General features: G+C 39.8%; 2 protein-coding genes across 2 annotated transcripts in view; one reads left to right on the top strand and one right to left on the bottom strand.

Annotated features, from left to right (window-relative positions):
- The window catches only part of LOC116308772 (disintegrin and metalloproteinase domain-containing protein 10), a 30,511-nt gene extending 22,096 nt beyond the window's left edge, over positions 1-8,415 (top strand). Inside the window, exon 14 of the mRNA XM_031719262.2 lies at positions 4,615-8,415. Coding sequence (XP_031575122.2) covers positions 4,615-4,835 — 221 coding nt within the window. The 3' untranslated portion in view covers positions 4,836-8,415. The remainder of the gene's footprint in view (positions 1-4,614) is intronic.
- On the bottom strand, positions 8,374-23,465 carry LOC116308764 (lysosomal alpha-glucosidase). Its single transcript, XM_089028128.1, has 19 exons — positions 23,027-23,465; positions 22,039-22,184; positions 21,094-21,262; positions 20,347-20,446; positions 19,695-19,807; positions 19,138-19,297; positions 18,421-18,521; positions 17,870-17,980; positions 17,189-17,505; positions 16,539-16,672; positions 16,276-16,427; positions 15,414-15,562; positions 15,035-15,119; positions 14,100-14,156; positions 13,126-13,262; positions 12,403-12,497; positions 11,488-11,537; positions 10,519-10,677; positions 8,374-9,595 (listed from the first exon to the last, which is right to left on the bottom strand). The coding sequence occupies exons 1-19, from the start codon at positions 23,444-23,446 to the stop codon at positions 9,533-9,535; spliced, it is 2,718 nt and encodes a 905-aa protein (XP_088884254.1). The 5' UTR covers positions 23,447-23,465; the 3' UTR covers positions 8,374-9,532.
- Between the last annotated feature and the right edge of the window lie 3,966 nt (positions 23,466-27,431).

Genomic DNA, 27,431 nt, shown 5'->3' with positions numbered 1-27,431 from the left:
TCTCTGACTAGTTCACGATCTTCTATTATTTCAAAACTTAATGAAATCCCTGCCAGTACTCTCTGACTAGTTCACAATCTTCTGTTATTTCAAAACTTAATGAAATCCCTGCCAGTACTCTCTGTCTAGTTCACAATCTTCTGTTATTTCAAAACTTAATGAAATCCCTGCCAGTACTCTCTGTCTAGTTCACAATCTTCTGTTATTTCAAAACTTAATGAAATCCCTGCCAGTACTCTCTGACTAGTTGACGATCTTCTCCTATTATTTCAAAACTTAATGAAAACCCTGCCAGTACTCTCTGACTAGTTCACGATCTTCTCCTATTAGTCCAAAACTTAATGAAAACCCTGCCAGTACTCTCTGACTAGTACTCTCTTGCCAGTACTCTCTTACTAATAGAGATTATGCCGATTATGACATGTTAAGAGCTTGAATGCGTTTTTATTCACGAGTTCCCATATCATATCGCCAACGAGCAAATCTGAGAGCAAGTGAGTGATATGATTTGAAGAACGAGTAAATAAAAAAGATATCAAGCTCTTAACATGTAATAATTCGTTTATTACACATTTAGGGTCGATAAAATGACAAAATTTACAATTTCCAGTTCACCGTGAAGTGATATCGTATCACTTCACTGATATGGTTTTTATTCACGGCTTTATCGCACTGATATCGACCCTAAATGTGTAATAAATGTTTTTAAAAAAATCTTTGACACCTCATTTTTGCAGTGACGTCATTTCTACGTCAATCGTCTAGTTGTGGTTCTTATCTTAGGCCCCGTCCACACTATGCCGGATAAATTTGAATCTGAATTTTTATTTATTCGGTTAGGCCTACCGTGCACACTAGTCCGGGCGAATCCGGAACAATTCTTCACCGAAAACGAATTTTTTCGAATACGATTTCCAGAGTGGAGCAATTTGAAAATGGCGGCTAACCGTATTAGTGCGGACGGAGAACATTTCGTATCCGGAACTTTTCGAATACGATGACGTCATGATTGTCATGGGAACATGGCAGGAAGGCTAAAAATTCACCGCGGGCTCAATTTCAGCTTCGATGCACATGCTCAGATATGCAATGAAGCGTTTTTGCCGCCTCTGATCAGAGTAGTATGGACGCGAAACATTTTATCCGTTTTCATGTGTGATCGGAAAACTTTTTTTTCGGTTTCGGTGTGAAAGTTGAGGATTCAAATTTATCCAACATAGTGTGGACGTGGCCTTATACAATGTATCTGCATGCCTTCAATAGTTTCCTTACCATTCAGGGTTGCCAGGTGACAGCAATGATCAAAGGCCTATATATTTGTTACGGGGCCGTGTAAAGGTCAGAGAATTTTGGAAAAAGTGTGGAAAATTTTCAGACTGACTAAAAATCAGGAACTTGGGGAAGAGTGGACCACTGTACAATGTACTTAAAAGGGCTGCAGCAGGCGTCTGATAGATTGGGTACGATTGTGATCATGTATAGAAACACTGCAGTTTTATGGCTTTGATTGTCTGCAAATTTGATTGCAAACGTGAAACACCCTTTTGGCTGAGTCTACAGTGCATGTATTCTGAAACAACCTCTGGGCTGATCTAAGTCAGGGCATGGCTAACTCACAGACTGAACCCTGTAACAACCCCTGGGCTGATCTAAGTCAGGGCATGGCTAACTCACAGATCAAACCCTGAAACAACCCCTGGGCTGATCTAAGTCAGGGCATGGCTAACTCACAGATTAAACCCTGTAACAACCCCTGGGCTGATCTAAGTCAGGGCATGGATAACTCACAGATTGAACCCTGTAACAACCTTTGGGCTGATCTAAGTCAGGGCATGGCTAACTCACAGATCAAACCCTGAAACAACCTCTAGGCTGATCTAAGTCAGGGCATGTCTAACTCACAGATTGAACCCTGTAACAACCCCTAGGCTGATCTAGGTCAGGGCATGGCTAACTCACAGATTGGACCCTGAAACAACCTCTAGGCTGATCTAAGTCAGGACATGGCTAACTCACAGATCAAATCCTGAAACAACCTCTGGACTGATCTAAGTCAGGGCATGGCTAACTCACAGATTGGACCCTGAAACAACCTCTGGACTGATCTAAGTCAGGGCATGGCTAACTCACAGATCAAACCCTGAAACAACCTCTGCGCTGATCTAAGTCAGGGTATGGCTAACTCACAGATTGAACCCTGAAACAACCTTTGGGCTGATCTAAGTCAGGGCATGGCTAACTCACAGATTGAACCCTGAAACAACCTTTGGGCTGATCTAAGTCAGGGCATGGCTAACTCATAGATAGAACCCTGAAACAACCTCTGGGCTGATCTAAGTCATTGCATGGCTAACTCACAGATTGAACCCTGTAACAACCTCTGGGCTGATCTAAGTCAGGGCATGGCTAACTCACAGATTAAACCCTGTAATAACGTCATGGCAGATCCAGCTTCTAAGTGTTAAGTGTAAACTAATATAATAATAACAGGAAAAGTATATGAGAGATTTGTTTTCATTGCTGGCAACCCTGATCTTCATACATAACCTAAAATATAAAAACAACGTAACTACGACAGAGATAAAAATTTTTTTCTTGTTTATTTATTTTTTAATTAAATTTATATTATTTATTTATTAATAATCATTCAGTTATTAAATTTCTTTAATTTTGTATTTTATTTATTTATTTATCATTTATTTATTATTTATTTATCATTTATTTATCATTTATTTATCATTTATTTATTATTTATTTATCATTTATTTATCATTTATTTATTATTTATTTATTATTTATTTATTATTTATTTATCATTTATTTATTATTTATTTATCATTTATTTATCATTTATTTATTATTTATTTATTATTTATTTATCATTTATTTATCATTTATTTATTATTTACTTATTATTTATTTTTATTTATTTTTTATTTATTAATGATTATTTATTTATTAAATTTCTTTAATTTTGCATTTTATTTATTATTTATTATAAATGTATGTAACGTCTATCTTTTAATTTCTTAACAAAAAGCATTATTATTTACTAATAAATAAGTTGCAGCTAGGTAATAATTATTTCTAATAGACATAATACTTGTAAATACTAAGTTACTAAACTACTAAGACTGATGGTAAATTAACTTTGTCAATTTCAAAGATCGAGAGGGGATCTGGGGATAATTGCTGGTCATGTGATCATTTCCTGCTGCTAAAAGGAAAAAGGACCTTACTACTTAATGTAAGACTACACGAAATGGCACTACTATATAATAATCTTTATTTATAGAGGGTAACACTTAACAGTACATAAAAATAACTGCTCAACTAGTGGCCCCCATACATATAATCAAACTATTCCGTAATAAAGTTTAAGATTAGGTTTTTTTAGTTTCTTTTTGGGGGGGGGGGGGGGGGTTTGGGTTGGGGTTAGGGTTTGGATTTGGGTTTCAGGACGTTATAATAAATAATAAATAATCTAATAGTGCTATTTCATGTAGTCTTACATGAAGTAGTAAGGTCCTTTGGGAAAACCAAGACCAGAGCCAGTGAGGCATTTTTCTCTCCAGTTTCATTGTTTTGTTGTATTAGCCAATCAGAAAATATCGCCATATGAATAGATTGGTTTCTAGATGTGATAATCTCTTTCACAAGTCCTGGGAGGGGGGACCAAATCCCAGATCTGGAACCCTATAAGGTAGAACCAGCATCCTCGCCCTTTTCCAATCAGAGTCAAAATTATCACTGGCCAAAAGTGACACGGGTATTCATGAAAGTGATGTAGTTTTGGGCGAAAAAACTTGTTCATTTTCCCTTTTGTCCAAAATTTTATCACCCTTATGCCTGTTTGCAGCACTTATGCCTGTCTGCGGCACAAATAGTTTTTTTGGTGAAGACCAATACTAACGTTGACACTGAGGAAATGATCACATGGTTTCTTGTCTGTAAATAGTCCTGTAAATTGGCCATTGCAAGGTTAAAGAAAAAACTGCATTGAGTTGACGTTGCATTGCATTGTGATACTGTTTTGGGGAACATTTTCAGAGTACGTTTGCGTCTATTTTGTGCCCTATATCAGTCCCGCAATGCACTGCAACGCCAACTTGATCCAGTTTTTGCCTCAACCTCGGAGCAAGGTCGCAGCTCTAAGAAGATCTAACCCAATTGGATGAATACAATAGGACGAGAAACGATATAAACAAAGCAAAAGAACGAGTTGACAATGAAAACTATTGTTTGTTTTGGCCAATGTCGACAGCTCTTCTTAGCGGGTGAGACAGTAATAATAAAAGGGTAAATTTTACACCGTGAAAAGATGAAAAAACAAAAAAACTTACTAGCGTCCGAAACGTCAGTATGTTTTTTCGTTTTTTCATCTTTTCACGGAGTAAAAATTACCCTTTTATCGTTACTGTTTGATTAGAAACACCAACGCAGCTCACACTAGTTTTTAGCTAGTTATCTCTTCTTAGCGAATGCGACATTACTTCAACCTCAGAATGGCTAATAATACAGAGGTCAGGAATGGGGCTGAAAACGGTTGTCATACGATATTCTTAGGAAACAAAGGAATCTATTGATTTATATCTTTTGTATATTTTTCTATAGCTTTCATCAAGCTATGCAGCGTCCATACCCCAAGTAGTAACCCCAACAAGAAACCAGCTCGACAACTCACGCTTCGCCGTCAACAACGCCTCGAAGAAGAACGCAATCGAAGAGCCAGACAAGCACGTGGTGGCCCGGAGGGGTATCCTGGACCATCCTACGGTAACCAACCACCACCACCCTACCCCGGTAGGGATATAGAGATGCGCGGGCATCGTTAATCTTAAAATAGACCAAATCCACTTGGACATAATGTTTTACCATTTCAGACCACGTGTCATAATTATTCGACCCTAGAGTATGATTTTTATGTTTAACAGTTATTTATGAAAAGACCTACGAGCGAGTATGGATATAACTTAAACGAAGAATCTTATTCTCAAGGGAATGACACGTGGTCTGAAATTGTCCAGGTGGATTCGGTCCATTACGTCTGATATCTCTGTTTACACTAACTGTTGAACATATTGTTTGTTAAAAAATATTCGGTTACTACTTAGTGGTAATGATTTTGTGTTTTTTGAGGGGGTGGGGGGTGGGGATTCCTGATAGAAAGAAAGGTTTAGTCAAGAGAGGTTTGACACCATCACGTGGCAATTCCCATAATACAGCTGGGGCTGCCTGTGGTTAGATGGCAGAGCAATAGAATCCCTTTGCTCTCGGGAATTGAATTCATTCTTTCTCATGTAAAACGATTGTATTGTTCCTGCCATCTAACATGGCTGCCATCACGTGATGGCGCCAAACCTCTATTGGATCCAGGTGGGCTAAGTTAATATAAATTGTAGCTCACTAGTAGGGAAAAGTGCCTTCATTGAAAGCCAAAAATTTGAATTTATCTTTAATTTAAGACTTGTTTGCATCTGAATGTTTGACCGACTAGTTGTATTTGACTAAAACAATTCGCCCTCGTGGCCTGTGAGTGAATAGCCCGTTCATGCTAGAGAACTAATTGCTAAATTGATGGTTTTCAACCATTCCCAAGAAAATTGAATAACGAAAGACACGGCGGCCATGTTGGAGGATATAGCAAAAGAATTCATTGACAATTCTTTTGTTAAGTTCCTCCAACATAGCCGCCGTGAAAACCATCAATAACACGGGAGACCGTCTTATATTCCATTGTTTAAGCCAGTTTAAAGTTACATTCGATCATATACGACCTACCAGTTGGTTCTGAATCTTCCCTATAAATAAATAAGTAATGTGAAAAGGGTAAATTATACACCGTGAAAAGATGAAAAAACTTACTGACGTTTCGGACGCTAGTCCTTCGTCGGAGTGACTAGCGTCCGAAACGTCAGTAAGTTTTTTCATCTTTTCACGGTGTATAATTTACCCTTTTATCATTACTGTTTCATTAGAAACACCGACGCAGCTCACACTAGTTTTTAGCTAGTTATCTCTTCTTATAAATAAATAAATAAATAAATAAATAGGATTTAACAGTTGCATTTCCACAGATTGGCTCTACTGAAATTCCAATTGGAATTTAGGAGTTTATTTTTGCAGAGGGAGGAAAACGGGAGAACCCGGAAAACCCTCGAAGCACAGGAGAGCCTGGCGGGACTCGAACCCAGGTCGCGGTGATGAGAGCATGGTTCGCACAGGCCTTGAAAAGTCCTTAAAAATGCATTCGGTACTTGAAAACTCCTTGAATTCTAAAATTTTGATTTTGGTCCTTGAAAAGTCCTTGAATTTTTCTTTTCACTCCTTGAATAATTCATTTTTATCCTGGAATTTCTTGGGTGCTATCTAAAATATATTTTTTCATCTTAAGAAAGAGAAAAAACCTTGGTTAAAATTACAAAAATAATTAAAATAATACATAAAACAGTAATTTCCGGTTGTTTTGCAGTATTGTGGGTAATTTTCAAGATGACGTAAAAAATGCATTCAATTTCATACTTTGAGAATATATTTAATTTTTCATATTATTGAAATGAAAATAGTCCTTGAAAATGACCATTAAGTCCTTGAAACGTCCTTGAAACGTCCTGGAATTTTTTTCTTATATTACTGTGCGAACCATGAGAGAGGCAAGCGCTCTCACCGCTGCGCTACCTGTTTTCCAATTTCAGTGTAAAATACATTTGTACAACTTAAATTGGTGTGAATATAGATCATTAGGTTTCTTTGAGAGCGCGACAAAATTGTGCACATTTTTTTCCCCTTCAAAGGGGCACTGTTTATCCATTTTCATCCATCCATTTTCATTAAGTTGCTTTACAGCTTTTTTAAATAGTTGATGATTCTTTTATTTGTTGACAAAATGATTCTAAATGTAGGTTCCCAGTAAATTGGCTGTGTTTCTAGACACTACGGAATTAATTGATTACGGAACTATCAAGGAATAATACGTACAAACACAATAGACCAAATTCAAAACTCGCACCGATGTGAGGCTTAAGTTGTGAACAAAGGGATCTGGCGTGACTCAAAGTAATCTGGCGTGATTCAAAAGTCACGAATCACGCCAGATTCCTTTGTTCACAACTTAAGCCTCACATCGGTCAGGTTTTGAAATTGGTCCGCTATACTCTAGTTTCGAGTTCTCTTTTGCTCAGCCTTAGTCTCAGTGGTGCGTTATAATATTCAGTCACTCAACTAAAACCCTTGGAATCTTAATCAATCCGTATTGTTCGTATCACGTTCATCTTTTACTATACAATGGACCTTAATAAAAGAACACATTTGTACACAATCGAAGCTAAGGCTTAGCAGAGGCGAACTCGAAATTCTCACTTATTCTCTACTTTCACATCCCAATAATGCCTTGCGTTTTTGGGGGTAACCAATCAAAAAACTGTCCCAAATTGAAAGGTTTCTTAATTGAATTTATACTATACCTGCTTTTATCTGTACAATACTGATTATCAGTTTATTCCAAGTTATTTTTGCGTGTACAGATCATCAAGAGTTTTGGTCTTACAGAAAATGTATTGACTTACGAAAAAATGTTTAAAATTTACCTTAAACGTCTTCAAGCTTCTATCTTTTTCTGCTTTTTACTTCTTCATTTTATTTTTGGATACCAAGCAAGGTATTGTCAACATTGTCTGATCAGCCTTCAGCAAAATAAGTGGGTTTTTACCCTCTGGTTACCCCCCAAAGACGCAAAGTATTATGGGGATGTGAAAGTAGAGCATACGAAATCTGCTCTTTTTACTGAGGTACTGTATGCTTCCTTGTACAGGAATACAGCAAAAGGTTTAAAATCTTTTGTATGAAAGTTTTTCGACAGTGACACAAATTTGTCAAAACATCAACTCACAAGAGTGTGATGGAATTTTCGCAATTATTTCTGATTTTATTGTACTTAATTTGTGGACAGCATGTAAGAATGAAAAAAAAAAACTAAAAAAATATTGTTATCAGACCCCTTGCAGCAAACTGGAATGCCGCTCAATTTTTAGGACGAGAGGTTTCCAATACTCAGGAGATTGAAATTCTTCTGTTTTTCTCCTCCAAATTGAGGTGCTTTGACGTCGCATGTAAGGGGTCAATAAACCAATAATTGACCTTGATGGGGTATCATGCAATTGAATAACGGCATACATGATGCCAGGTTGCAAAGACAAAAATTGAAATTGACGTATGGATTAGAAATGGCAGATGTCCCATCAGCACATATTACGCCAAAACAGAGATTTTAAAGCCTCTAAACTTTTCCTCGATTTATTTCAAAGATGAGGAAGGACTTTCTAATTCTATAGATAATAAATACTAATCATTAATGTATTAATCCCACTTTATAAATTATGCACAGTCATTGAATTTATTAAAAAAACTTTGCTTGAATTATTTGCACTTTGTTTGCACCATTCCAGGGTTTTCATTAAGTTTTAGAATAATAGGAGAATATTAGGATCTGGCCAGATAGTCCTGGCAGGCTTTTAGTATACAGTCCTTTGGCTAAACGTTGTCGTTTGATCGGCTTCATCCCTACGCGCCTAGACCGAACAGGAACATGGGGATAATTCACAGTTACTAGCTGCCGCATGTGTTATCTAACACGTCTTGAGCTCGCTTTTTTCGATCCCATTTAATTTGCTAAAACCATGCCTCGAGCATACGGCGAAGATTTAAACTGGCGAGCAGTTTGGATGACGCAAGTTCTGGGTAATTTACCCGTTATCCTTTTCGGTCTAGGCGCGTAGGGATGATCCGATCAACGACAACGTTTAGTCAAAAGACTGTAAATAGGAGAAGATCATGGAACAGTAGTTCAAGCTGGAGAATTCCGCTACAGTAGCATTCTCCGATCTCCAAAATTTAATGAAAACACTTGTACTTCCTGCACTAAAAAATCTTGTGGAAGCTTCAACTTAGTCGGCATTACTCTATCATCTCGCTTCATATTTTTATTCTTTTCATTGTTAAAGACCTTTTTAGCTTTAACGTTTTCCCAATTGCTGGGTTTCAATCAGCTGATAAAAGACTTTGAATATTTTTACCTGCTCCAAATAGTGGTCAAATACTGACCACCATGTGATGTCAACCAGAAAGAATCCTGTTAAAAACTTGTGATTCAGCTGATGAACATTCTGCACGAGACAGGAAATGAAGTGAAGTGAAAGCCAGCAATACAGACCAATGTGTCATTCTCTTAAGAATAAAATTCTTCGTTTGATACTACACATCAATATTCATTAATCTTTTCACGTACAAATGATAAAAAAGGGAACGACATGGTTTAAATGGGAAAACATATCTAAGCTAGAGAGGTCTGTTCAAATGAATTTCTCAGACGTCTTATACATATATAAAAAGTTAACGTCTTTCACAGTGATGAATTAAATACAAATTTATCTATCTTATCAATATATATTTTTCTATTTTTTTAAATACTTTTGAACTAATTGATATATCATTTTACAAGCCATTCAACCAGTAAGCTAGCCAAGTTGTAAACTCTCTAAATATATGTGACAGTGAACGCCTTGTCCAGTGGTATTTTGACTCCCTTGATTGTGAGAACCTGAAAACCAAAAAAAAATGCATTATATGATGATTTCTGGAGTTTAAACCGTAGTTCTAGTTCATTCCTGATCAAACATACACTCGTATAAGCTCAAATATATGCTTTTGAAAGGAAAAAATTGAAAATTTGTACAGATTCTTTTGTTTTAATACTCGATCATGATTGGCTAATTTATATGCCAGAAAATTTGTTTTGGTGCCCTTGGTTGGGGTAGTCGCACTGTAATAGTTTCATTGCAAAAGCGCCGACCCAAATCTAAAGCTTTTCCCATAGAAGGCATGGTGCATTCAGGTCTAGCTTGAGTACAACAGGCCACTTTTGAATCAAGTAATCCGGTACCGCTCGAAGGGTGGATTTTCATTGCTCCCTAAGTACAGTACCGCTTTTGTAAGGTTAGGTTTAGTGCTATTGTTTGGATGACCAATCTATTGTTTTTTAATCCAATCATGTAACTCGTTCCGAGCGGTACGGGCTGGCTCTTTAAATCCCAAATTACCGCTGTGTATTCCTTGATTACCCTCATTTCAGTACTCAGGGTTCGCCTTGAATCAGTGTCTAAATATTCACAAATACCAACGGTAAAGTAAAGAACTTTAACAATATAAACACAATATTCTGTACAAAAACGCGGCTACCCCTGTGTAAATAAGTCTGTGATCAAAAAACACAGCAGTAACTTGGATGAACTATAAACTGGTATATTTGCATGATAAAAAAGGATGTTTGGTAGAACAGAATGCACCTTGATTTCTACATGGTTTACATCATGCTATTTTCTTAACTGGTTTGTAATTCATAAACATGCACCTTACTCCCCGATACAATTGCTGGATTTCAATCAGCTTATAAAAGTCTTTGAATTTTTTTTCCTCCAAACGGTGTTCAAACACAGGAGGGGTCTATTCATTTAATGGTGTTACCTTTAAGTCACTGTTGTAAGCGTAAAATTCAGAGGAGATTGCGTGACCATTGATTGTCACACTTGCTGGTTCATGCTCCAATCCATACACTGAAATAAGTCCAAGAGAGGCCTGTGGTTGATAGCTGCTCTTTGGATCAACGGACGACTGAAGAACACCCTAAGAATGTGAGATTTCATAATTAGAAAACACCATATAACAAAGATGTTTGGACCCAAGCTAGACCACAATGCATCCTGTTCACCGTTGTACCATAGCCGGAAAGCATTCCCAGCAAAGAAAGAAATAATACTCAAGGGAATGACACATGGTCTGAAATGGGAAAACATTGCACCATAGCTGAAAAGCATTCCTAGTAGAGAAACAAATAATACTCAAGGGAATGACACATGGCCTGATATGGGAAACCATTACGCCATAGCCGAAAAGCATTCCCAGTAAGAAAGAAATAATACTCAAGGGAATGACAACGTAAAGATATCTATTTAACAGGCGGGCTGCAAAACTTAGTTTTTGGAATCAATATTTTTCATGCAAATATGTAAAACCCACAACGGACAGACCTTTATGGATGATAATAGGGACCTTAAGCTGCAGGACGGCGCAACGCCGGCGACAAAGCCGGCCAGATTGAGGTGCTTTAACCTTTTATTGTACTATTAATTCTTGTTTGTCTATTATTTTAATCATTAAGCACCCCCATTTTTGAGTTAAATGACGACTTTTTGGAGCGCTTTCGTTAAGAAGAAAATCAGCAAAGATAAGCTTTTGGCGTAGCTCTCTTTTGCGTAAAACAAGGGCATTTCACGTCTTACTTTAAGCATAAGACGGCAATGATGCATGGTGTTTCGTACAATGCAACGTGTCAATTGAATAACGCAATTAGTGCCATTTTATGCTTGCCGTCGATACGTCGTTGTTGCCGTCCTGCAGCTGAAGGTCCCTGATAATAAGAAAGATGGCTCCTACCTTTGAGGCAGTAAAAGACACGGAGAGGAATGGCGCCTTGGTAAATGCATCTAAAGATGATATGACGTTATGTTGGTTATTTGTTTCTTATTTCATTATACTGTGCACCTATTAGTCTTCACTATTATCAGTGATCATCATCACCATCAACAGTCGTCATTCAATCAGTCATCACTATCATTATACGCCATTGAACATTTACAAATATGTATAATATTATCACTATCAAACACCTGTCATCATCAATCCATCAAACATCATTAGTCATCATCAATCCATCAAACATCATCAGTCATTATCAATCCATCAAACATCATCAGTCATTATCAATCCATCAAACATCATCAGTCATCATCAATCCATCAAACATCATCAGTCATCATCAATCCATCAAACAACAGTCATCATCAATCCATCAAACAACATCAGTCATCATCAATCCATCAAACATCACCCTCACCATTACTCATCATATCAATCAATCAATCAATCAAATCTTTCTTTAGCACCTTACTTACAATTGTTTAACTTAACATAAAATACAAATATAACATCTTTTAAGATGCCATACTAGCTACAGTAACCAGAGGTTAATCGAGGTAGCTAGTAGGCTTGTAAAAACATTTGCAGGATGTAGTCAGGTAAAGTGTTCTTAATAGAAAGAATAGTTAACAATAAAGTCTTGTAGGAATTAAATAAAATATACAAAAAAAATAAAGAGTTAAAGTATAGAAGAAAGAAATATTTATAACAAATATTACCAAAAATATATACAGATATACATGAAAAAAAGAAGAACAAAAGGAAACTTGTTCTTTGCTAATATATTTATTGATTTCATTTTGTTGTTATTTCTAATTTGATAATTCTCAACCGTTATTATATCAACAATCATTCTCAAGGCAATAACCTTACCGAGGGATTCCCCATCATCCACATGTAGGATTCCTTTAGCAGGAACGCCATCTACACCTGATTTTGCTACAACTAATCCAAAAGGGTTCTTGCGGCTGTTGAAAAAATGAATCAAACAACAGCATATTAAATTATTTTTCCCCAGCAGAAATAGTCCCCTTCACAGTTCCCTGCGGCATCTTGAAAAGTAGCCGTGCCTTTGCATTGAAGCGAGACGAACAGTGAGCTTGCAGTGACAGAGACGTGAATAATTGTTCAAGGTGTTAAAAAAGGTCTCTATCATTACAAGCTCACCGTTCCCCTCGCTTCGATGCAAAGGCAAGGCTACCTTTCAAGATGGCAAAGGAAATGTGAAGGGGACTATTGAGGCAATCTTTTGGTCAAGTATGGTGTAATCACTCTCACCTCTAGCTGGGGTCAGGTTCTCGGGTCAAGTATCTAATATGTTAGTAGACAGGGACGTAGCCGGAGGGGCCAACGGGACCCTGCATCCTGACCATGCCCCTGGTAAAGTTTGTTAGATCTCTCCTGGACCACTGATTTGAGGGGTTCTCTCCAAATTCTCTGGTTTTCTGCTCTTCGCAAATCCTAACTGATAATTTTTGTGCACAGAATGATAAGACTCATTTAAAGAAAGGAAAGGAAAGGTAGCCAACGTTTTGGGCTTTTCAGCAGAAGTTCACTTATGCTGCCAGACTTTTGTATCATTTATAACGAACATACCTTTCAACAGTAGTGATTGCAGCTTGCTGAACAGGAATAATCGACCCTCCCCTGATGTGAAGAGGAGTGTTGCACAACATCGAGCAGTTCAAAGTATGTTGTTGGCCACCAGATCCTTGCTGTTGTAACATTGCTCCCTATGAAGAAATAACGACTTAAATTGGATGGTCTTATGGCCGATTTACACATGTGACTTTATAGGTGGCTTCTGTGATGGTTTGAGCAACGATTGGTCGTTCCCTGGAGCACAGCGACCACATGTAAGTACTTACGCGTAAGTTTGTTAACTGAATATCTTCTGTGTTTCTAGGGTTCTGTAGTTTTGCTACCTTTGCACAGCCTGCTTTTATTGGCGACACGGAGGGGCTCGCCTTCCTTCTCACCCTTTACCCTAATCCCCCTCAGCGCTGCTACGGTAGTTTTATCATTTTGGAATTCCCAATAGACCTTATTCGTGGTGTGACAATGTTTTCCCAATTCAGCGTGACAAACCTCCTGAGGATTCATTTTCTTTTTTTTTTTTTTTACTTTTTGAAAAATTCATGAGTATCCCAAAGGATACGAAAGGAAAAACGATGATATCCCGACGAGTTACAAAACAATCGCTTTTCATTCCCCCAGAGGTTTGTCACGTTGAATTGGGAATAAGGTCTATTACCACTGTGTTCCTTGATTACAGACTCATTTACTCAGAGTTAGCCTCAATCAGTGTCTAAATATTCACAAATACCAACGGTAAAGTAAAGAATGCACAACTTCAACACTTTGAAACTTGACGGACCTTGACTGGAACACATGAATATTCTGCACAAATCCGAGGCTAACCCTGACTGCAACAATAAACTCGAAACTAGAGTATTCAAACAAGTGTTTTCTTAACGTTCAATTTTCGAGGGTCACAGGTCTGTCATCTGAAGTCAGTAAGTCTTCCTGGATGCATAAAGACAATCTGAATTAACTGCTAAGATACTTACTTCATACGCATCGTACCACGTGGCATCTGGAAAATAACCCGTCACGCTAGATGCTCCCTAAAAACAAAACCAGCTTCATTATTATATTTTTAAGTTACCAAAATAAGGACGAAAAATAAGCAAATGTACGATGAATTTCAAAGTCATGACGACAGTTTTTAATTTTTTTTTACATGTTTCAACAGTAATACCATGCGAGCAGAGTCTCCTTTTACTTCCTCTACGAGCGAGAGGAATTTCTTTCCTTCTCTCGCCCGTAGAGGAGGTGAAATAAGAGACTAAATCTGCTCGCAGGGTACGACAGTAACAACTGTCATCTTCAAAGTGGTTATACAAGGCAAAGGAATGAATATATACTGCATGGAAAAGGAGAACTGTTTGGTGCATTTTGGAAATGTTTAGACAACACACATAAAGGTGATGTTGCACGGCACAACTTGCAACACCGATTTTTCGTGCAACGCTATTGCGCCATTTGTGTGTCGATTTTTTTCGACATGTTACACGGGAACAACTTTTCGCGCAACATTTACTTTAGTATTCAGTCCAAGCGCTGCCAACTCACTCACGGCTATCTTTTTTCTTCTTTTCTTGCTTTTATCATTTTTTATCAACTCCAAAAGTTTCATCTTATCCGTTTCATTAGGTTTAGACAATTGTAACAGTTGCTGTACTCTAAACTTACTTCTTCTACAGTCGGCGCCATTTTGTTGCGCGTCAAATCGGCGATGGACCTGTTACACACATCGATTTGCTGCGAATTCGTCATCTTGCGTTTCAAGTTTTTGAAGCCAGATCAAAAACTTGCAACGTGTTGCAGAGTGAAATATTGCGAAAAATCGGTGTTGCAAGTTGTTCCGTGTAACACCACCTTAAGATGAATGTTTTAACTAAAATAAAGCCACCAATCACATGTATTACGAAACGCATTTTACCTGTTGCAGTACTGGTGTAATCAGCAAACTAGAACCCCACAGGAATTGCTGGTCGATCGCTAAAGTATTCGAATCTTTAGGAAATCTGAAAGGGATGGATTTTACTCAAATTAATGGTTTGCAAGCATCCCCAACAAGGTCAAATAACACTGAAAGACATTACGATATTAAGGAAGCTAACGAAAAACCCTTTTGTAACGTGGCCACCGGCGATGACGTAACATTCACACTCCTTTCCCTTCTCCTTCTCCTTCCCCTTCTCCTTCTCCTTCTCTTTCCCCTCTCCTTCTCCTTCTCTTTCTCTTATTTGTCCTCCATCACCTTCCTTTAATCTTTCTCCCTCTCATCAATCAACAAATAAAGTCATCTGTAGACTCACTCGAAGAATAAAGGCGTAGCCACAGTTTTCCCAGACAGACTTGCCTCTACAAACAGTGTATAGAGATAGGGGAGCAGTTGGTATCTCATGAGTAACACGGTACGGGCCATCGCAGCAAAGCTGTCACCAAATGCTGCAGGATCTTGTGGCTGCAGGGTGGAAATCAATTTCAAAAATGAATAAAAAGACAAATAGACCCCTTGCAGCACGTCGGAATGCAGCTCAATTTGGAGGACATAACAATAGATTTCCAATCCTCATGAGATTGAAATTCGTTTGTTTTGTCCTCCAAAATGAACTGATTTGACGTCACATGTAAGGGGTCTATTGACAGTTCTTGGAGTGCAAACATGTGACTCAAAATCCCTTGAGGTATAAATAAAAATGAAGCAGCCGCCATCTTGATTGATCTAACAAGAGAAGCTAATGAGGAATGTTTTATTATCGTCAACCAACATGGTGGCTATGACGTAACTTGCACCTCAAGATTAGGAAGATACCAATCAAACAGCCGCCATGTTGGTTGATCTAACAAGAGAAGCTAATAAGGAATGCTTTGTTATCGTCAACCAAGATGGCGGCTATGACGTAACGTGCACCACAAGAATAGGAGGATACCAATCAAACAGCCGCCATGTTGGTTGATCTAACAAGAGAAGCTAATAAGGAATGCTTTGTTATCGTCAACCAAGATGGCGGCTATGACGTAACGTGCACCCCAAGAATACAATGTTCCAAAGGGACAAAATAGACGTCATCTGGGAAAAATTTCCCCTTGAAAACAGTCCCACAATGCAAAGCAATGCCAACTCGACGCATGCACAGTTTTTCCCTCAACCTCGGAATGGTTTATTCAATGTACCTTGGCATTAATAGTATTGTGATTCCTAGAGAAAGGGTAGAACGCACCAAGTTGGGTCCACCTTGCACACAGCTCTGGTGTAGTATCACCATTGAATCCACAGATGTCAGCACCGACCAGTGGTATACCGAAGAGATTGAAGTTCAGGATTCCTATCAGAAATGAAAAAAAGGAGTTGTTCAAACAAAATGTAAAGTAAAAGTTAGTGATAAAACGTGCGTGTAAGGGCGTGGTGACAAAAAAGTGACAAAAATCAACTCTACCCGGCACAGAGAGGCGAAGATTGTCCCAATTTGCATAATTGTCGCCCAACCAGTGTCCACCATGTTGTCCACTGTTCGGGTAGGTAGAGCGACTTATGACCATAGATCTCTTGCCACGTACAGACTCCAAAGCTCTAGGAAATGGTAAGAAAAGCAATAATATTAGGTTTTTGTTTCAGGGTTCGATTTGTGAGTTAGCCGTGCCCTGACTTAGAACAGCCCAGAGGTTGTTTCAGGGTTTGATCTGTGAGTTAGCCATGCACTGACTTAGATCAGCCCAGAGGTTGTTTCAGGGTTTCATCTGTGAGTTAGCCGTGCCCGGACTTAGATCAGCCCAGAGGTTGTTTCAGGGTTTCATCTGTGAGTTAGCCGTGCCCGGACTTAGATCAGCCCAGAGGTTGTTTCAGGGTTTCATCTGTGAGTTAGCCGTGCCCGGACTTAGATCAGCCCAGAGGTTGTTTCAGGGTTTCATCTGTGAGTTAGCCGTGCCCGGACTTAGATCAGCCCAGAGGTTGTTTCAGGGTTCGATCTGTGAGTTAGCCATACCTTGAATTAGATCCGCCCAAACGTCGTAAGTGTTCAATCTGTGAGTTAGCCTTGCCCTGATTAGATCAGCCTAAAATTAAAGCTTCATATTCTGGTTAGTTTACCTCATGGTAGCCACTGCTTCAGTGTATCCATACAAGCTGTGTACATCGTAATGCCTGTGCCCATAATGCTTTGCTGACATGCAAACCGTCTTGCTGTTCAGTTTCCCATCAATAATATGCGGTGTATATGGAGGGTTATTCCATTTGCTTTCGGGGCAGCCACTGATTGAACCTTCGACAAAGTTTGAAGGTTCATTCATGTCGATCCACAGACCATCGAAAGGAACGACTTGGTGGAACTCAGAGATCTGTGTCTTCCAGTAATCTAATGAAGCTGGATTGAGGAAATCTGGAAATACTGTGTTTCCTGGCCAAACCTGGACACATTAATTTATGTAAGTTTGCTAATATTATTAGTGTATTTCATGTAGAGCTAAATACATACTATGTAGAAATGTCATCATTAAATCGTTTTATGATGGTGTTGGTGATGATGATGATGGTGACAATAATGTGATGATGGTGGTGATGATGATGATGATGGTGACAATAATGTGATGGTGGTGATGATGATGATGATGGTGACAATAATGTGATGGTGGTGATGATGATGTTGATGATGGTGACAATAATGCGATGATGGTGGTGATGATGATAATGATGGTGATGATGATAATGAAGGTGATGATGGTGGTGGTGATGATGATGATGATGATATCATATATTACCAAAGACTTTTACCTTTCCAACGATAGGTCCACCATTTGTAGAGTTCACAAACACTCCCATCTTTAACCCATCACTGTATGGTTTGTATGAACCACTGGGTTGTACGTTACTAATGCCAGGGTCCTAGGGGTCACAAAAGACAATATCATAGTCTTATGCTGTTAGGCACAATATTTTCTCATTTAAAGCCATATGTCATTCTCTTGAGTATTATTTCTTTCTTTATTAGAGATGCTTTTCAGCTATGGTGCATTTTTTCCCCATTTTAAACCATGTGTCTTTTCCTTGACTATTATTTCTTTCTTTACTTGGAATGCTTTTCAACTATGGTGCAATGTTTTCTAATTACATACCATGTGTCATTCCCTTGAGCATTATTACTCTTTTTACTTGGAATGCTATTCAGCTAAGCTATGGTGGAACGTTGTCCCATTTCAGACCATCTGCCATTCATAATGGCAAAATAATAGTATGCATTGTGATTGCTCCTAACGGTTATCTCATACTTTATAACTGCAAAAAGCATGGACACACATTTTCTATTATCTTTACGATAAACTTACCATGATGGGTATATAATGTTGATTGTACTGAGTTTGTAACTTCTTCACAAAATCTCCAAGGCCACCCCATTTGTTTGAATCAACGGTGAAGTCCAAATGTTCTGCAATGTGTGACCAAAAAATCAGGATTCGCATAATTAGGAAAGGGAGGAGAGGAGATGAGATTAGACAAGACCAGAAGAGAGGAGAAGAGAGAAGAGAAGAGAAGAAATGATGAGACAAGATTAGACAAGGCCAGAAGAGAGGAGAGGAGAGGAGGAGAGAAGAGATGAGACGAGATTAGACAAGGCCAGAAGAGAGGAGAGGAGAGGAGGGGAGAAGAGATGAGACGAGATTAGACAAGGCCAGAAGAGAGGAGACGAGATGAGAGGAGAAGAGAACTGAGAACTTACTTGGCCCATTATGGACACAACATTCTATTGAGAACTGTATGAAGCAATACACTTAGACACTGTTTTCATTGCTACGCACTGATTGTTACAACAATAGAGAGATGGAAATAAGGCAATACATTGCTGTCAATGAAATAACCAGTTAGAGTAGTTTTTCATGTACCTTCGTATGGTTGCCATGTACCTTTACATGTATGTTCTCTAAGGAACCGATATGTTTGATTGAGAGCAATGTATTGCCTGATTTTCCTGATGTGACTGGCATGTTGTCTTGATCACCATGCAACAAAGGAAACAGAGGTGTATATAAAAGAACATTTCTTACCCTTCATATACTCAATATCATTCCACTGTACATCCTGCGGTATTCCTTTTGCTCGCATGTTATCATTCACTGTTATAGTGCCATTCAAGCTTCCATATCCCCATCGGCACAGGTGAAAACCAAGGCCCCAATAGGGTGGTAGGAGGGGTCTTCCCACAACCTAAAGACATTAAAAATTGACAATAGACCTCATACTGATACGACAGCCATCAGGAATTCTATGGGATGCCGAGGGGTCAATTTATTGGAAAATTTATGGAGTGTGTCAGAATGTCTTATATATAACTTTATGCTTTTCAATGAGAAGCACATCTAAAATGGAATTGAAATTCCCAGTAGTTGGAAGAGTATTTGAAACTCCAAAAATCAAATTATTTGAAAACCTAACTCTATGGCCACCTATATGTAATATGCTTTAATATTAATATAAATATCTACGTGTTTGCCTCAGCATTCTATAATTCTAGATGTAGGCTATTGTATGCAGATAGATAGAGTGTGAATGGTATACAAAATGTTTGAAAAACAGATAAAACCTGAGTGATAAATTTTGATACCTCTGTATACTGTTGTACAGCCATTTCTGGTGTTGGTCCCAGAAAGACATAAAAGTCCAGTATTCCACCAATGGATCTGAAGGTGATGGCTGGAGTTGGCTGAAGAATTATTTCTGAAATTATGGTTTTACAAAATAGAACAATTACAATTGATAGAATCTATACTAATACTATCATCACTGGTCATTCATCATCATTTTCATCATCATTATTATCATCATCAACACCAATCACCTCATCATTATGATCATACAGTGTCTGTCATAATCAGTCTTTATCATCATCATCATCACCATCATCAACATCATCACCATCAACATCATCACCTGATCATCATCACCATTGTGTCATTATCATCATTATCATCCTCACCATCATCACCGTCATCATCATCATCATTGGATCATCATCACCATCAGGTATCATTATCATCATCATCACCATCGATCATCACCATCATCATTATCACCGGATCATTATCACCATCATGTATCATTATCATCATCACCATCATCATCATCAACATCATCATCAACATCATGTATCATTATCATCATCATCACCATCATCTTCAGATTACATCTCTAATCCCATGATGCTCTGTGCAATTAAACATTTTAACTTAAAATATTCCTTTAAATGAGTTTCTTACCCATTGCATTACTGTTCAGCAGGAACACTCCGTTAGCATTGCCATCATTCTCAAGAGACAAATAGAAAGGATGTACGCCATAAAGATTGTTCTTGAGACCCTTAGAAAAAAGGAATGCAAAATACATGTCAGTATTTGAAAAACCTGTGGAAAAAGAACATAATAGGTAAATTACGAGCCTTGTATGAAATGACTGAAGAAGGGGGCCAATGGGCCTTTCACAACTTCTATACGCGTAAAAAAATGAGCCAGCTCAACTAGAAACCATGAACAGCTGTTTCGGCCTGTATTGGGCCTCCTCAACACGGTGTATCTAGTGAGCTGGTAGAATCCCATCAAAAAGGAATATATGAGAGGTGAGGTGGTAAACCGTGTGGGAAAAGGATCAAAGTAATTTAAAAAAAAGGGGGAAAAAGTCCTAATTCATCTTGGTGCAATGTTTTCCAATTTCAGACCACGCGTCATTCCCAAGATTATAAGTGGCAGATCTATATAAGGCTGCATGATCATAATATATAGTGCGGCAACTCAAAAAAAAAAAAAAAAAAACATCGATTTATCCCTGTATTGACCATTCCAAGGTACAAAAAACTGGGTTCAAGTTGGCATTGCAGTGCATCGTGATACTGTTTTAGGGGACACTTACCAAGATGGCATCTATTTTGTCCCCTAAAACAGTCCCACTTTGCACTGCAATAATAACTTGCCCAGTTTTTTGCAATGCCTAAAATAATTTAAGGTAATCACCTCTGGGGTTGCAACATCTCTTGAGAAAAGTGTAGCCATTCTCCAGCTGACATTCAGTTTGAGAGGGTCAACATGTTCACCAATTCCATATAAATTAGATGACGGAAGAAATGAGGAAATCTGTAAAAACTGATCTTCAAAGATCATCCCACCAGCTGTACTGTTAAAGCTATCAATAAAAAATGTGTAGCACAATTTTAGGATATATTAATTAGCAATTGCAATTTGCAAGGTCAAAGTAAAATCTGGGTAGACTTAGCATTAGCATTGCAGTGTATGAATAGTGTGTGGAACTGTTTTTGTGATGAAATAGATGTTGAATTAGTATGGATCTTGATAAACATTTGATTAAGAAAATAATGAAATTAATGTCATTTTGGAAATATTTCCTCTATGACAGTCTCACAATGAAGTGTGATATCATTTCAACCCAGTGTTTTCCTCAACTTAGCTTTGAATGGCTAATCAAAAGTTGAAAATTAAGGAAGCTAAGCTATAGATTAGCAAACATAAATTATAAAGCACTTTTGTTTCAAGAACCTGTGACAACTTTTATTGATGGCAATCTATTGCTGATGGCAGTGCTAATTCTCAATACTGTATGCAGATCTAGATTGAATCATCAGCATAATGAAGTAGGTTTTGATTGATGTCTGTCAGTCACTGTAGCCTGGTGCTGCAGCGTTTTTCTTGAATATCAGGACATACGCACATGTAGACCTCTTTACTTTGAGCATCGTCAATAATTTCCCTTTTTAGACCATGAGTCATTCCCTTGAGAATAAGATTATTTGTTTGAGTTAAACATTAAACAAAGAAATGGTACTCAAGGGAATGACACATGGTCTGAAATGGGAAATCATTACACCCAAGATAAAGGAGTCTATTCGCAAAGAAAATAATGGTTATATAAACAAAAGCATAACCAGTCTATGGAGTACTCACACAACAGTTCCAGTGGACTTTCTTGTGACGGCAATACCAAAAGGAAATGTGGTGAAACTGACATCATAGTTTTGAGCTGCACTTTTCTCGCTCACAGAGGGGGTTGGTATTGGTACTTCGTACCTCTTGTTTGCTGGGTCATATATCTGTCATGTGAAATTAATTTGTTCTTTAAATTTAATTCCAGAAAATATCCATTTCTCACCCACATATGAGGATTGGGACTTCCAAGGGGTGGGGAGGGTCTAGTCTCCTGATTGAGGAGAGTATATTGTGTAGTTTCAGAAATCATCAATACCTCACCCATGGAGGGCTACTGCAATATCTCTAATAGCTGGGAGGGTATATTGTGTAGTTGCAGAAAATATCCATACCTCCCCATGGCAGGAAATTGAATTTGCCAAGGCTAAGACAGAGCTTTAAGATAACAGCCAGTCAGTTGCTGGTTATGGCCTTTGGTCATGATCACCAGCCAAATTAGTTTAATCTTGGTCATACCATGTTTCTGGCTCATATTACAGATCAAAATGACTCGCAAGGCAAGGGTTTTCAAGACCCGACAAGTTCCAATTCTGACCAGGCATTGCAATATGACCTACCATTATCTTAAACCCTGTTGAGAGGGTATCTTCTAGGGTTTAACCCATAGTTTACCTATGGACCCCTTAGCTTGCAGCATGTTGGAATGCAGCTCAATTTGGAGACATGCAATTCCAATTCTCATGAGATTGAAATTCTTTAGTTTTGTCCTCCAAATTGAGCTGCTTTGACATCACATGAAAGGGGTCTATAAGTAGAGGGCAGGGATACGGGATTTCATAAAAGTTAAAATATTTTGATGGTTGCCCCACCCCCAGACATGACAGGCATCAGGATTTTGTAACATTGACTTACGATACATTGTTATACAAAAGATCTCAAATGTAATTTCTTTTCTTCTTCTGTGATTCAAGGATTTTCTCTGCTATGATATAAAACCCATAATTACCTTGAAGTGGAAACGATTTTGATCTTCCAGCAACACATCCACAGCCAGATTCTTCACATCTCCTCCGTAAGGTCCATCGCTTCCTTCTCTAACTAAACCCAGTTTGAAGCCCGTTTTTGTCTCTTCTTTGCTCGCCAACTTGTAGCCATAATTCAAAGGGAAGAAGCAATAAGGTACGTCTAGAGGAGGGTCTGCAATGGAACTAGAATTTGAAGAGATCTTAACACGTTTTTGAGGTTTTGTCAACGTTGCTTTCTCCCAACAACAGCCTCTAGCTTCGCATTTCTCAGCTGTTGCGTTGTCATCTGGGAAGCAATCAAATCTATATTTCTCGCTGGGAAGAGTACATTGAGGTTCGGAGTTGATAGATTTGAAAAGGAAGAAGAAGAGCACCACGAGTGCTGCTCTCTTGGAGGACATGTTGGATTATGACTTGGAAAATAATGAAGTCACATGTTTGTCTGATGACAATATTATTCCGGAAGTGAAAGTAACAACAGACCGGAAGTTTGACTTGCATTTGTTTAGGGAATGGGGGGGGGGGGGGGGGGGGGGGAGCGAGAGGGGCTAGGGGGAGGTTTTGTAGTGTATTTCCCCCTTATTCCCCCCTTTTCTTTGCACAAGATGCATCGATATTATATTAGTAATCTGTGAACGATATCCAGGGATTGATGGATGAATCGATCTATCTATCAATACCCACTATTGTTATTATCATTCATATTATCTGTCCATGCATTCATCCTTTTTTTCATACAAATACGTCTGTCTCTCCAACCATTATCCACCATTTATTTAAAGTGAAAAAATAACGTCGTTATTTATCCCTCCCTTCCTCCATGCCACCACCCATCCATCCGTTCAACCATTCATTAAAAAGTATATGCTAAAGTTGGCTTCCGTACGACAACAAGAATTAATTTTTATTTTTCATTTTTATTTTTTATCTTTAATGAAAGTCTTACTTTAATATTTTGATATGATTTGATAACAAGAATTTCTCTGGCCGCGGGACACAGAGTGTAAGCCCCGCGAAGAGTCCCGCGAAGACCGGCTACTCAGCAGGTATCCCAGAAGCCAATGCGCTCGTTCTTTAGAGAAAAAAAAAAGTGGCTTCGCCAGTAAACACGACGAACGACGTAAACGAATGAACAAGCTTTAATAATGAAACGTAGTCGCAAGATGGCCGACCAATAACAACAGTAATGAACAGGCGTCACTGGCGCGGGCGCGCGCGCATGACAGGCACAAATGTCCGCGGGCACAACGGGCTCGCTGGCGCAGTATCTTCTTCTTCCTTATTTTCTGTTAATTAACTGGATAACAAAGTTATTATGGTTCATACATCTACAGGTCGCATAATGTCTCAATATAGGAAGTAGTCCTTGAGGTAGGCTGGGGGTTTGCGTGTTCGTTGTGGTCTCGAGGGAGATTCTTCGCTGCTGAGTTCGTTGTTGATGGGCAGTGGGACGGTGAGAGTGACTTGCGAGGGTGGTGGGTCTTGCTCAGTTGTTTCTGGGGTTGTGTTGGTGTCTTCTTCCGATGCGTTGTCTTGATTGTTTGGTTTACACCAGCTTGGTAAGTCAACTTCGTATGGGCGGATAAGTTCCGATGGGGGTGTTGGTGGACTTGGTTCTTCTGACGCTAACGTTGGGTCTACGGTGGCGAAGTCTTCGTCGGCATCGTTGTGGATTACTTGAGTACTAGTGTGGGAGGAGGCGAGGGGAGCGGGAACGGCATAGCACTCACATAGCTTGACCTTGTATGATGTGGCGCGAAGTTGGGATCCGGTGAACTTCTTAATGTAACACCAAGGGTCGCTCACTTCTGTAACGATGTAGCGGTCACGAGCACGTAGTTTGTCGCGGTCAGCGATCAAATAAACTATGTCTCCCACTCGAATCTGTGGCTGAGGTGCGGCAACTCCGTGTTTGTCTTTGGACTTTTCGCTGTGGGGATGGTTAGTGGACCTCTTCTGGTGCTGCGCTACTATATTCTGGTAGTCAGATAGTGGGAGTTGGTCACAGGTGTATTGACTGCGCTGTGTCCATAGTTCACGAGCGGAGAGACCTTGATGGCGTAGGCGAGAGTTGAGACGAGCTGTTGCTAGTGCGAGGCCAGTAGAAGTAATGGGTCCACCTCCGGGCTCCTGTCGCAGAAGCTCTTCTTCTAGCTCTTGAATAGCCTTTTCGGCGACTGGGTTCTTATTCTTATTCTTTATGCGACCAACATCGAGCCAAATGTTCAAGTGTTTTAGACCGTCGTTGTTGCTAAGAGATAAGAAGCTTGGTGCAGGGTCTACTCGAATGACTGCTCTTGGACCGTCCAAAGGGTGTAGTTCCACAATGAGGCGTGTAAGGGCGTCGCGCAGGGTGTCGTACTTTTCGTCTTGTATTAAACAAGTGTTGGTGTAGGATGTCGAACACTCTCTGAGTAGTAAGATTGCTTGTCGTTGTCGTTTGATAACGTCAGCAGCGAAGAATATGCCGACGACGTCGGGTGGTTCTTCAGATGATTGGTTTACGAGAGAACTTGGAAACTTCCGTAAGGAGGCACATGGGTGGCATGACGAGGATACCCTGGTTAGGGCACTGTTCATGTCTAACGCAAAGAAGTGGCGTAGTACAACCATCTGAAGCTGGTTGCGAGATGGATGGTTTAGACGAACGTGGAGAGCTGTGAGAAGACCATCAAGTACGGACCGTGGTACTACTATTGCCTCAGATGAGGGGGTGAAAGGTTGGTTGCGTTTGACTACTAGAATGCCGTCTTTGGAGATGGACGTTACGTTTAGATAGCGTTTGATGTCTTTTATGTTAGTCAGTTTCTTCGAGGGTCTAGTTCCTTGTTTCAGATGGGCATGGACTCTGCGGAGGTCGGGACATCCGTTTTGGATTTCTCGCCAGGCTGATCTCGTGGTGAATGGAAGTGACTTGGTGTTGTCGATGATGTCTTGAACGGACACGTCACGGACGACAGAGTCTTCTGTTTCTTTGATGAAACTGCACACCTGGCATGTTGGTTCTTGGCACTCTGGAGCGTTGCGGCTCGTAAAGTCTGAAGGGAGGTTAGCCGTACCGGCCAAATGCTGCAACGTGACTTGATATCGGCTAACGGTAGTTAGGAATGATGTTACCCGAGGGCTTGCGGAAAATTCGCCGCGACAGAGTTTATTGATGGCTTGGACGCATGGTTTGCTGTCAGTGAGTACGCAAGTACGGTGTTCAGACTGTATTATAAACGGGCTGAAGTGCTTGACGGCCGCGGCGATACTCAGTGCTTCAATTTCACAGGGCAGCCAGTTGACTTGGTGTTTGCGGAGTTTTGCGCTGAAAAATCCGGCAAGATAGAGGTTGTTCTCACGGGACACATATAGTGTTGCTCCGAGGCCACGTTTGGTTACGGAGCCGTCTGTTACGATCCATAAGGAGTCGGATGGACGTGGTAGAGCGATGGCTTTGGTTGACGTGAGGGCCTGCTGAGCAGCTTTAAACTTGTGGAGAAGACTTTCGTTCAACGTAAGTTTGTCTTGTGACTGGAGACCCGAGATTGCGCCTTCGAGGGGGTCGATTAGGGAGGAACACTCTGGTAGGACGCGGCTAAGGACTTTGTAGGACCCGATAAAAGAGCGCATGCCTTTGACGGTAGTTGGAGGAGGACAAGATGCAAGAACCGCGACGCGATGAGGACTTGCAGATAGTTTGCCTTGGGACCACACCCATCCTAATATGGTGGTGGACTTTGGACAGATGACCGTTTTAGTTGGTGAGAGTCTAAGGTTGCACCTGTCAAGCTGTTCCAGGACCCGTGCCCAGATAGGTAGAAGGTCTTCGGGGCTTGCTCCTCCGCAGTACAAGTCGTCTGCTATCTTTGCCACGCAGCCTTCTTGGATGAAGTCACCAAGTACTCGACACATCATCTCTTCGAGTGCTGTTTCTGAGCCGGGCATTCCCATTGCGGAGCGGCAGTAAACGCGTACGCCACGAAATGGTGTGGCTACGCCGCAGTACTTCCTGGATTCTTTAGCAAGGGGTATTTGGTAGAAGGCGCGGCTGAGATCAGACTTTATCAGGAACTTCCATGGTGCAATGGTGCGTAGTGTGGAGTCAACGTCTGGCATGAGTGATGGTTGGGGTTTGCTGTACCGTCCCACGTCTGCAAAGGCAGTGACGAGGCGATGACCGCCAGAGGGTTTCTTTATGAGGAAGGAGGGGTTCAGGTATTCTACTGCCACGTCGATATCTTCGGGTTTTTGGAAGACTTGGTCTCTTTCCAGTTCGTCAAACTTCTCTTGCAGCTCTATTAGTTGGTTTCGAGAGTATTGAGGAAGGCGCCCTTTACGTTGGGGCGGCTGTACCGGTCCCATGTTTACGCGGGCTTCTATATGGCCCGCTGCTCCGTTGTA

The sequence above is a fragment of the Actinia tenebrosa genome, unplaced genomic scaffold (assembly GCF_029948245.1).
Source record: "Actinia tenebrosa isolate PJP-AT-01 unplaced genomic scaffold, QUT_ActTen_1.0 PGA_scaffold0__85_contigs__length_37466705, whole genome shotgun sequence".
Lineage (NCBI taxonomy): Eukaryota > Metazoa > Cnidaria > Anthozoa > Actiniaria > Actiniidae > Actinia > Actinia tenebrosa.
This window is presented reverse-complemented; position numbering and strand designations above follow the sequence as displayed.